This window comes from Pan troglodytes, chromosome 15, assembly GCF_028858775.2.
Source record: "Pan troglodytes isolate AG18354 chromosome 15, NHGRI_mPanTro3-v2.0_pri, whole genome shotgun sequence".
Lineage (NCBI taxonomy): Eukaryota > Metazoa > Chordata > Mammalia > Primates > Hominidae > Pan > Pan troglodytes.
In genome coordinates this window covers 19536840-19549746 of record NC_072413.2, presented here as the reverse complement: position 1 = coordinate 19549746, position 12907 = coordinate 19536840, and the positions used below count along the sequence as shown (strand labels likewise).

At 41.6% G+C, this 12907-nt stretch overlaps 1 protein-coding gene and 1 pseudogene across 1 annotated transcript; one reads left to right on the top strand and one right to left on the bottom strand.

The window, feature by feature from the left end:
- Positions 1-866: 866 nt before the first annotated feature.
- On the bottom strand, positions 867-2181 carry LOC473330 (SWI/SNF-related matrix-associated actin-dependent regulator of chromatin subfamily E member 1-like; annotated as a pseudogene).
- Positions 2182-8748: 6567 nt separating this feature from the next.
- OR5AU1 (olfactory receptor family 5 subfamily AU member 1) lies at positions 8749-9716 on the top strand. The gene has a single exon (XM_003314241.6). It carries the CDS (start codon positions 8781-8783, stop codon positions 9714-9716), a length of 936 nt encoding a protein of 311 aa, XP_003314289.4. The 5' UTR covers positions 8749-8780.
- Positions 9717-12907: the final 3191 nt, after the last annotated feature.

Genomic DNA, 12907 nt, shown 5'->3' with positions numbered 1-12907 from the left:
AAAAGCATATGGTCAGAGAATACATTTTATATGACTTGATACTTTTGAATTTATTGAGACTTACTTTAAGGCCCAGAATAGGACCTATCTTGGAGAATGTTCTATGTCCACTTGAAAGGAATATATATTCTGTTTTGTTGAGTGGAGTGTTCTATCTGTAACTGCCAATTAGGTCAAGTTGGTTGATATTGTTGTTTGAGTCTTTCTAATCTGCTGCTAATCTCATCCAGTGTATGTTTTCATATCAGACATTGTAGGTTTCATCTACAGAAGTTTGTTTTCAGTCTCTTTTTATATCTTCTTGTCTTTACTTATTGTTTGTACATATGGAATACAATTATAATAACTGTTTTAATGTGCTTCTGTACTAACTCTAACATCTGTGTCATGTCTGGGTCAGTTTCAGTTGGTTGATTATTTTTCTTTTCATGGGTCATGTTTTCCTGCCTCTTTACAAATCTAAATAATCTTTTTTCAGATATTGGAGATTGTGAATTTTATCTTGTTGGGTGGTGGATATTTTTATAGTCTTATAAGTATCTTTGGTTCTGGGATGCAGTTAAAGTTATTTGGCAACAGTCTGAGCCTCTTGGTCTTGCTTTCATGATTTGTTAGGCAGGTCCACAGTAGGGTCAATCTAGGGCTAATTATTCCCCAATACCGAGGAAATAACTTCCGGAATACCCAAACCCCCATGAGCTATGAGCTTTTCCTGTTCAGCTGGTAGAACCGGCACTGTAATTGGCCCTCTGTAAGCACTGGGCCGTGTTCCCTCCAGTATTTTCAGGTTGTTCCTTCCCTGTCCTTGGGTAGTTTCTCCATATGATGTACTCATCACGACTCTTTTTTTTTAAACCAAAATTTTTTCATTTAAAAAAGTATTTAGAACACATAAAACACGGCAACATTTCTCCTTTTTTCTCATCTTCTGGTATGGGATCTGTTGGTGACTCCTCCACTGTTGGGCTGTTGCTCTCCGAGCCAGTGTTACTATCACTGGTTCCTTCCTCTGCCATACTGTCAATCCCCTCCTGCCCACTCTCCTTGTCTTAAGGAGTAGATGTGCCTTCTTCACTGTTCTGTTGGCTCTCTGTCATTTCTTCAAGGTGTATCTCCCCTGTCTCCATTGGAATGTTCTCGTCGTCTTTCTTCTCCTCACCTTAGTTGGCCGCGTGCTCTTGCTCAGGAACGATGCCGCTCTGACTGCGCTTAGCTTGGTCTGCCACCTCCCTCTCCCTTTCCTCCTGCCTTTTGTGGGCCTGTTCCTCTGCCTGTGCAATCTCAGCTGCAATTTTCTCCATATCCACTTCTACCTTCAGACCGCACAAACTTTTAAGTTATTGCTAAATGATTCTGTGCTTTCCAGGAATTTCCTCGTCTTCGGGTATCGTTCCTCTATTTGAAGAAGTTCAGCTTCTAGTTTTTGCTGATGAACCATTAAGGACCGGACCTGTAGCTTGAGGACCTGCATTCTAGCTGTTGTGACAACTGACTGAATGTCTGGCACCACACTGTCACTAAGGATTTCATTGATGAGGCTGTGTTTTCTCTGGAAACAGGCAGTGGCTGTATGCTTGCTTCACTGAAATGCCATCATCACAATCATCTGGATCTTCATCACGCTGAATGCTCATGTAAGGTTCTCCTTTCTCTATGCAAGACTGTCTCTGTTGACTTTCTTTCTCTAAAGCAGCTTCTGCACAACTTTTTGCATTTATGTAAGCAAGGTACACGGGAGAATTATGATAGGACTTCATATATTCATTGTACTCTATCTTTTCTGCTTTGTATTCGTTTAAATATTCTTGTTTTTCTTCATCAGTGAGATCTTGCCACGTGCCATCAAATAATCTTGCCAATCTCCCACAACTTTAGGTCAGGGTTGGAAGCCTTGACTTGGTCCCAGACCTTTCGGCTGTACCTCATGTAGGGCATCAGCAGTTTATCTGATGGTTTTGGTGGCTTTGGAATCATAATACCAGAGGATGCCATGACCCGGCTGTTGGTGCCCGGGTTCCCTCCCAGCCTGTAGTTGTTGTAGGTGAGATGACTGTATGGATTGTATCCCACAAACCCTGATGTGCTGGGCATTTGTGTTGCAGGAGCTGGGGTGGAAGGTGAGGCATAAGATGGTCTTTTTGACATCTTAGAAGATTAAATTCTCAGTTCCTAAGAATGAATCTGAGACCCTGCAGGCAGAAAAAGCGCCCGCAGCTCTGGCTTCGCTTCCCTTTGTCCTCTCATCACTACTCTTATGAATACTTGAGAGACGGCCCTCTGGGGTTCTCCCTCTATGGAAATTTCTCTGTCTAGTACTCTGTCATAGGAACATTGGCCCATAGGTCTTTCCAAAGTCCCAGTTCCTTCTCAAGACAGAGTGTCCTCCAGGATCCTTCTCAGTCCACCCTCTCTGCCCTGTGGTCTGGAAACTCCCCAAAGGCAGTAAGCTGGGGCAACTGTTGTGTTCACCTCATTTGTTTCCCACTTCTTGGGGTCATTGTCTTTCATTGTGTCATGTCTGATGTCTTAAAAACTGTTTTATGTATCTTAGCTTATTTTCTTTTTAATTTTTGATGTGATTTTAGGTAGGGGGGTAAATTTGATCCCCACAACTCCATCTTGGCCAGAAGTTAAAGTCTCCCATGGGTAAATTCGATTATAAGATTTCCGCAAATTTGAAGACTTACCATGGTCTGGTTATCTGTTGGTTTCTGTTTTTGCCCATCGTGTCTTCATTCAGCACTGTGCAGATCTAACAGAAATCTAATACCTTCTTTGCTACACACACATACCTCTTAGACAAAGCATTCATGTTGAGAATCTATCAAAGATTTTTGTGGGTGATAAAAGAGAGGTTTATATTTAATTTATTCATACATTGCCAAATTGCTTTTATGGCTTTATTGTACTTAAAATTCTCTTTGGCTATCTGACACCTAGGATAGCTCTCTGAATTTCACCCAGAAGTCAGAAGTATATTCTGACTTCTCTCTTTTCTTCTCTTTCTCTTTATCATTTTTCTCCCTTCACTCCTCTTTTTCTCTTTTCTCCTCCAGGCTTTCTTAAGAAACTCAAACACAGGCCAGGCGCGGTGGCTCACTCCTGTAATCCCAGCACTTTGGGAGGCCGAGGTGAGTGGATTACCTGAGGTCAGGAGTTCAAGACCAGCCTGGCCAACATGGTGAAACCCTGTCTCTACTGAAAATACAAAAATTAGCCAGGCGTGGTGGCACGTGCTTGTAATCCCAGCTACTCAGGAGGCTGAGGCAGGAGAATCACTTGAACCCAGGAGGTGGAGGTTGCAGTGAGCCAAGATTGTGCCACTGCACTCCAGCCTGGCTGACAGAGTGAGACTCTGTCTAAGAAAAAACAAAAACAAAAACAAAACAAAACCCCAAACACAAATCTTTTTCCTTGTCTCAGTTTGTGCTTTTTTAAAATTTAAGTTCAGTTCCTACCTATATTCATGCCCTTTTGGCCACATCTTCAACTCCAAGTTTACATAAACTCAAGAATAATGATAGCTAATATTTACTATGACTGTGATCTATTATGCTACATCTTTTGCAAAGATGGCAATTCTTCTGACTGACACTCTTGTGGCTAACAGTTCTTCACAATGCTATGTGTACATGCCATTGCCACCATCAAGAGATAGAGTCTGTTTTCTTTCCTCCTTGCATCTGTGCTGGCCTTTTGACTTTCTTTGACCAGTAGAATGCAGCCCAAGTGACCTTGGTGACTTCTGTAGACGAAAATTACAATGTCTGATAAGAAAACATACACTGGATGAGATTAACAGCAGATTTAGAAAGGATACAGTAGACTTCAACAACAGTATCCACCAATTTGACCTAATTGGTTGTTATAGACCTAATTGGAAAGTTATAGATAAAACATTCCACTCAACATTTCAAGTTGAAATAGAACATTCAAGTGGACATAGAACATTCACCAAGACAGATCATATTCTGGGCCTTAAAATAAGTCTCAATAAATTCAAAAGTATCAAGTCATAGAAAGTGTATTCTCTGACCATATGCTATTAAATTAAAAACGAATGACAGAAAGATCCCTAGAGGATTCCCAAATATTTGGAAACTATGTAAGATGCCTCTGATTTTATTATAATCTTGAAGAGTTCCAGAGTCCAGCCTTAAGATGCCTGGAAGCTTCTGTATCTCTTTGGGCCCTGAGCCACCATGTGATGAAAAGTCTGATAATTCTGCTGAAGATACTATGAAGGGAAAGGTCTAGGCAGCCTCCAGCTATTCCAGCCCGTCACACTGAAGTATGTGAGTGAAGCCATACCGAACCATCCAGCCCCAATTGAGGCTCTAGATGACTGTAGCTGCATGAGTAACTTCAGGTGACATCAGCAGTCTAACCACTCAGCTGAGCCCAGCCAAGATTACAGATATTTGAGCAAATATGTGATTGGCTTAAAACGTTGAGTTTTAGCGTGCTTTGTTAAGCAGTAATAAATAAGAAATATTTATTGTGGAGATCATTACAAATGTTGTCTTATTAAATTCAGTCTTATCAACAGGTATATGAGGTGGGTACTATTATTATCCACATTTTACAGGTGAGAAAAATGAGTATCAGCAAAGTTAATAAACTTTCTAGATGTCACCTAGCTAACAAATTGTTAAGCAGGGATTTGACAACAAGCTGTCTGATTTCAAAGCTGTACTGCACATTAAAACAGTTATAATGGTATTCCATATGTACAAAAAATGTAGACAGGAAGATATAAAAACAGACTGAAAACAAACTTCTGTAGATGAAAACTGCAGTGTCTGATATGAAAACATACACTGGATGAGATTAGCAGCAGATTAGAAAGACTCAAACAACAATATCAACCAACTTGACCTAATTGGCAGTTACAGATAGAACACTCCACTCAACAAAACAGAATATATATTCCTTTCAAGTGGACATAGAACATTTCCCAAGATAGGTCCTATTCTGGGCCTTAAAGTAAGTCTCAATAAATTCAAAAGTATCAAGTCATACAAAATGTATTCTCTGACCATATGCTTTTAAATCAGAAATCAATAACAGAAAGATACCTAGAAAATTCCCAACTATTTGGGAACCACATAACATGCCTCTAACTTTACTATAATCCTGAAGGGCAGGAAGGTCCTCAGCTCTCATCTACAGCACAAATGTACATTGGGTAACTGGCATAGAAGAAAGAAAAACCTGGTTTTCCAGTGTCGAGGAAATACAGATAATCACGTAAGAGTTAAGTTTAGAGTGAAGGTGGAGTAGTGTTTTGGGGCGAATGAGCGCCATGTTTGCAGGGATCTGTGTGGATCTAGTCCCCTCATTCCCAGTTTCCCAGCCACTTGTTTCCTCATGGGTAGACTCTCAGAGATGCTAGTAACTTTTCAAACACTTTAATGGGCCTTCATGGGGCTAATTAGTCCCACTTCCTCACCTGCCTTTTAAACTTTAATCAGTGAACACATCCTCCTCCCCAGTGGTGAGCTGCTGGGCTGCCAGGGGAAAAGATGGCTCTGGGGTGGCTCCTGCCAGCACAAGATCAGCTGTGAGGAGCTCACAGGGAGTGGGGCTGCCTCACACCTCTGACAACGTGAAAGACTAAAGTCAGTGACAGGCTCTGATCCCCAGACTCAGTCTATGAATGCAGAGTCTGGCTTTGTCTTTGCTGTGTTTCCATGGAAGACTTGTGTTCTGACCCCTACAGCAACAGCTCTGACATCAAGCCAGGTGCTTTGCTGGAATTACGTGGTTTGCTGAAGGACATCTGAAGCAACTTTGAAGGAAGAAATGCTCTGGTGTTAGATTATCATCAGGTAGTAACCCAGATTTCCGGAAATGGTTAACCACAGATAGGTCTTCTGGAGGGAAGAGCATGTCCAGGATGACCATCCTACCCACAGGCTCATTTCCCAGGACATGGACAAATCCAGCAAGCTAGAAGAGATATGTATATGTGGCTCAGGAAGATCTGTCTGCTCCTGCAAGTACCCCATGGTTTAGTGTTTCTCAGAGTGAGGTTCAGAGACCTCCTGTCTCAGTCAGAATCACCAGACTTTGGGGCCAAGCTATAGACCTATTGGATCAAATTTTCCGTGGGTTGGGACCTGGAATCTGCACATGTAACAAGCTTCTCCTGTGAACCTTGGGCAAGGCAGCTTACTGTTTAAGAACCATTGTTTGGGATCACTGTCGCTCAAGGAATCTCACTGGCTGCTTTTCTTGGCTGCCTGCCCTTCATATCCACATGTGCTCTCACTGTGCTATCCCAGGGATGGGGGCAATGAGTTGGGTATAAACAGAGCTTCTTTCCTATGCCTCCCTCATCCACAGACCCCAGGCATTTGCTCTCACTCTTATGCACTCCACTCCATAATCCACTCCCATATGATAAGATCACCTTTAAGTTTTCCTCCTACATTTCATTCACAGGTACAAACTATAGCCAATAGAAATAGTGGTAATTCCAGCATCCTTTGAACAACTCTCAGAGATGCCAATTTCTCCATAATCCTTTCCTTGAGTCACTCTGTATTCTTAAGAATTTTGAATTTAGTGCAGATTGGAGAAGAGAGATGAAAGAGGAAAGGGGAGCAGAAGAGAGAGTGTGGGTTTAAAGTAAATGATAAATCTGGAGGCTCTGATCAGCTATCCACTGTATTACCCACCACCCTACCCCATGCCATCCCACCACTCCACCCCAGTGTATGCTTCCTGCCTCATCCACACTGTCCGGAGCATTGCACGTATTTCTATTTTTCTCTTCTTTTGTTCTTTTAATCAGAGAGATACTTGCAGACCTATTACCTAAATTGAAACAGCCCACCAAGGAAAGAAGATGGGAAGCTGGGTCTGAAAATTCTACTCCACTCCTAATGACCACCTTTCTATTTTCTTAAAGTGCCTGCAAGTTATTTCCACTCTGGGAGTTTTACAGTCATTTATCTGAATTCCTCTAATTTGCCTTGAAGTCGAATTGGCCTTTGTCACCAATGGCGCCAAAGACATTTGCAACCTAAATCTAGGACTGCCCACATTCTACAATAGTGAGATTTATTATAAAATGACAGCTGTTAGAGTAAGGATAGCTGAATGTTACATCTAAGTGACATGAAATAAGTCACAGAATTGCATTCCATGAGTTCTAAAAGCAGTTGCTAATGTTCTGTGTTCAAATTTGCACTTATATTTTGTGTCTCAATTTTATTAGGGCATGTTACCTCTTTGGGCATTTCTAAAAGCCTTTTTCTTGTCACCAGTCACAGTATTCTATCAACACAAATGGTGCCTCATTCCCTGCCTGACAACTAAATTTAGTTATACATATGTCCAGAATCTTCTCCTGCCCAGGTAGTTTGATGATTCTGGAAATTATGTCATTGGAATTCGTCAGAATGTTTGCTTGCTCAATCCAGCTCTTTCCTCTCCAAATTCTCCCAACACTTTTCACAGGTGTGTTATTCGCTTACTCTCCTCAGGGCAGGATGAGGCAGCTCACTTTTGCCCCTTTTTGTCCTACTCAGCCACATCTGTTGGCTTCAAAGTCTTTGTAACTGAGAGTCTTCACCCAAGAGCACAGGGTGCTTAACTGGCTCAGCACCCAGAGGTAACTTGGGAAGACACGTGGTAGAGGAGCCAATGGGACAGAGGAGAGTGTGGTGTTTAGGTGATGCATTCAAGCTTTGTTCACTCTCTAAATAGAAAAGGCATTTTCACAAAGACTCACTCACTTCGTTCCTTTCCTACTGGCCATAACATCCTCTGAGCCCAGGGTGATTTTGTTCTCTGGAAATGATGGGCAGCTTTATGGATGATGAGGAGACTCTCCCGTTGGTGGAGGCTCCCACATGCAGTCTTACACTACCTCCGTCTCTGCACACTCTCAGCCCTTGTTACCTTAAGTATTCACATTATTGCCTGGGTAGTGCTGATTTCACAGGGCCAGTCTTATAGCTGACCCATCAGCCATCTACAGCCTCTCTGAAAGCCTGTTTAGTCATGCTTGCGTAGCACGTGTGTCTCTGTCTATACTGTTAGGTGGTAGGTTGCTTGCTAAGCTTTGTTTTGGGTTCATCTCATTTATCATGTTTATTTAGGTTTTGGATCTATCTTCTTAGTGAGCATGCTCATAGCTAACCTTCTTTGAACTTCCTCAACGTGCTGGAATTTGTTCAACTTCTCTGCATGAAATAACTCATTGAATTTTTATAATAATCTTTATAGACAGTTGCTATTATCCCTATTTCACAGATGGAAAAATGGAAACTCAGAAAGGTAAAGTAACATTCCCAAGATTACACAGCTAGTTAATGGCAAAGTCCTAACTTTGAACCTTAGCAGTCTGATACCACAGTATGTGTGGCTTAAACACAAAATATACTGTCTGTAGAATATAAGCTTCCCAAGGTCAGGCACTCTTGAATTCCTGATAGGGAGAACACAGAGCTAAGCAAATGGAAAACTATGAATATATACTTGGTGAGTGACTGTTTCATTACTTAGAATTTTTAAGATCCCCAAGACCAATTGTAGATATTTCTCTTATATTTTCCATTGCTGCTTAAGTAATGCTTACCAACTAACCAACCAACCAAGGAGAGAAGATCCTCTCTATGACAGAGTTTCATCTGCAAAGCCAAATGCCCTCAATAAGACTCATCTTCAGAAGGCTGTCCTTAGGCAGAATTAAACCCAGTCAGAGCCCCAGGTGTTCAACCTCATTTATGGTGGTGCCTTCTTTCTCCATCGCAGAGCACTGGAGAAGGATGAAAGGGGCAAACCTGAGCCAAGGGATGGAGTTTGAGCTCTTGGGCCTCACCACTGACCCCCAGCTCCAGAGGCTGCTCTTCGTGGTGTTCCTGGGCATGTACACCGCCACTCTGCTGGGGAACCTGGTCATGTTCCTCCTGATCCATGTGAGTGACACCCTGCACACACCCATGTACTCCCTCCTGAAGAGCCTCTCCTTCTTGGATTTCTGCTACTCCTCCACGGTTGTGCCCCAGACCCTGGTGAACTTCTTGGCCAAGAGGAAAGTGATCTCTTATTTTGGCTGCATGACTCAGATGTTCTTCTATGCGGGTTTTGCCACCAGTGAGTGCTATCTCATCGCTGCCATGGCCTATGACCGCTATGCCGCTATTTGTAACCCCCTGCTCTACTCAACCATCATGTCTCCTGAGGTCTGTGCCTCGCTGATTGTGGGCTCCTACAGTGCAGGATTCCTCAATTCTCTTATCCACACTGGCTGTATCTTTAGTCTGAAATTCTGCGGTGCTCATGTCGTCACTCACTTCTTCTGTGATGGACCACCCATCCTGTCCCTGTCTTGTGTAGACACCTCACTGTGTGAGATCCTGCTCTTCATTTTTGCTGGTTTCAACCTTTTGAGCTGCACCCTCACCATCTTGATCTCCTACTTCTTAATTCTCAACACCATTCTGAAAATGAGCTCGATCCAGGGCAGGTTTAAGGCATTTTCCACCTGTGCATCCCACCTCACTGCCGTCTGCCTCTTCTTTGGCACAACACTTTTTATGTACCTGCGCCCCAGGTCCAGCTACTCCTTGACCCAGGACCGCACAGTTGCTGTCATCTACACAGTGGTGATCCCAATGCTGAACCCCCTCATATACTCTTTGAGAAACAAGGATGTGAAGAAAGCTTTAATAAAGGTTTGGGGTAGGAAAACAATGGAATGATTTCTCAATGCATTACCACATATCTTTAGAAAGTCAAGGGAACTTTTACCTTAGGTGGTGTCACCCTGAGCACATTCCCATGCCCGCCCCTGTGAATATTGGGCATGCCCTCTGGTCTGCAGGTGCTTCTGCATCTACCTGCCACAGAAGAAATGATGGTGTCCTAGAGACTAAGAAGTGAGAAGGGTGTGTCTGCTTGTTGCATAATTCAACCTGTTGGCAAGATTTAGTAATCCATGTTGAGATGCTTCATTCATTTTTCCCAGTTAGTGTATTTCCTTTCCTTTCCCACCCTCCCTCCCTCCCCGCCTCCCTTCCTTCCTTCCTTCCTTCCTTCCTTCCTTCCTTCCTTCCTTCTTTCCTTCTTTCCTTTCTCTCTCTCTCTCTCTCCACCCCCGAGGCTGGAGCACAGTGGCATGAACATTGCTCATTGCAGCCTCAACCTCCTGGCCTCAAGCGATCCTCCTGCCTCAGCCTCCTGAGTAGCTGGGACTACAGGTGCATGCCACCACACCTGGCTAAATTCCTGATAGGGAGAACACAGAGCAAATGGAAAACTATGAATATATATTTGGTGAGTGACTGTTTCATTACTTAGAATTTTTAAGATCCCCAAGACCAAATTGTGGATATTGCTCTTATATTTTCCATTGCTGCTCAGGTAATGCTTGTCAGCTAATCAACCAGCCAACCAAGGAGAGAAGACCCTCTCTATGACAGAGTTTCATCTACAAAGCCAAATGCCCTAAGTAAGACTCATCTTCAGAGGGCTATTTTTAATTTCTGTAGAGATGGGGTCTCCCTATGTTGCCCAGGCTGGTCTTGCACTCGTGAGCTCAAGTGATTCTCCCACCTTGGCCTCCCGAAGTGCTGGGTTTACAGGCATGAGCCACCTTGCTGGCCTGTCATTCTTCTTCTTTTTCTTCTTCTTCTTCTTCTTCTTCTTTTTTTTTTTTTTTGAGGCAGAGTTTTGCTCTTGTTGCCCAGGTTGGAGTGCAATGGTGTGATCTCGGCTCACCACAACCTCTGCCTCCCAGGTTCAAGCGATTCTCCTGCCTCAGCCTCCCGAGTAGCTGGGACTACAGGTATGAGCCACCATGTCTGGCTAATTTTGTATTTTTAGTAGAGATGGGGTTTCTCCATGTTGGTCAGGCTGGTCTTGAACTCCTGACCTCAGGTGATCTGCCCACTTCGGCCTCCCAAAATGCAGGGATTACAGGCATGAGCCACTGCACTGGCTGTCTTCTTTTTAAATATAGGCATTTAAGACAAATTTTTTCAAATTCTATTTAGCCTGCATCCCATATGTTTTGAAATATGGTGTTTTTAGTATTAAGTTCTGTGTATATTCTAATTTTTATTATCATTTATTCTTTAATCCATGAGTGGATTTTTAAAAATTTCCTAATATCTGGGCATTTATGAAAAATCTACACCCAACATTATACTTACTAGTGAAATAATGCTTTCCCCTTAAGATTTGAAGCAAGGCAAGTTGTCTGCTATTGCCATCTCTATTTAAAATTGTTCTGAAGATTGTAGCAAGTACATTAAAACAAACAAACAAAGCATCTAGATTGGAAAGGGAGAAGAAAAATTGAGTTTGTTTGTAGATAACATGATCCTGAATATAGAAAGTTCCAAGTAATCTATTAAAAAACTCCACTGGAACTAATAACCAAGTTCAGTAAAATTACAGCATATAAAAAATATAGAAAAATTAATTATATTTTTATATATTGGCAAGAAACAATCCAAAAATGAAATTAAGAAAACAATTCTTTCTCAAAAATGGTGTCTTTTCCATATACTGGAAATCATAAAACGTTACTAAGAAAAGTTAGAGAAGATCTAAATAAATAGAGAGACCTTCAATATTCATGGATTGGAATAATCAATATCATTAACATGGCAATACTTCACAAACTGTTCTATAGATTCAATATAATCCTTAGGAAAATCTCAGAGGCTGTATCTTAAAAATTTGACTAGTTGGTCCTAAGATGTATATGCAAATACAAATAAACCAGAATACCTAAACAATTTTAAAAAGAAGGACAGGTTGGGCTTGGTGGCTCACGCTTGTAATCCCAGAACTTTGGGAGGCCAAGACAGGTGGATTGCTTGAGGCTAGGAACTCGAGACCAGCCTGGGCAAGATGGAAAAAACCCCATCTCTACTGAAAATACAAAAATTAGCTGGTTGTGGTGGTGCACACCTTTAATCCCAGCTACTCGGGAAGCTGAGGTGGGAGGATCACTTGAGCCTGGGAAGTCGAGGCCTCAGTGAGCCGTGATTGTGCCACTGGACTCCAGCCTGGACAACAGGGCAAGATCCTGTCTTAAAAATAAAAATTTAAAAACATTGACTAAGTTGGAAGAATACAGACCCAATTTTAAAACTTTCCATACTGCTATAATTACCAAAATAATGGGGGTAGTGGCATAAGGATGAGTATTTAGGTTAATGGAACATAATTGAGAATCAAGAAATAATCCCTTGGATTATGCTCAATTGACTTATCTGAAAAAAAAATCTGACAAAAGTATAAAAGGCCTGTATATTTAAAACAACAAAATACTGTTTAAAGATATGGAACACCTAAATAAATGAAGATATATACCAAGTTTATTGGTTACCAAATTTAATATTGTTAAGATGTAAATACTCCCCAAATTGATCTTGAGATTCAATTCTATCCCAATCAAAATCCCACCAGTCTTTTTATAGATGCTGACAAATTGATTCTAAAATTCATATGGAAATGCAAAGACTTAGAATAACCAACGCAACTTTGAAAAAGAACAAAGTTGAAAGTCTGACTACCTGATTTCAAGAATTATATGGCTACAGTAATCAAGACAGTGTGATTGCTGTAGAAATAGATCAATGGAACAGAATAGAGAGACCACAATTTGACCACAAACAAAATGTGGACAGCTGATTTTCAACAAAGTTACCAAGGCAATTTAATGGGGAAAGAATAGTCTTTTCAACAAATGGCGTAGGAATATTTAGTTATCTATATGCATAAAAATCAACTTTTATTCATACATCACATCAAATAAGAACAATTATGAATGGATCGTAGACCTGACCGTAAGACCTAAAACTATAAAGCTTCTAAAAGAAAACATAGGAGAAAACTTTTGTGACCTTGAGGTAGCCAAAGATTTCTGAGATATGACACA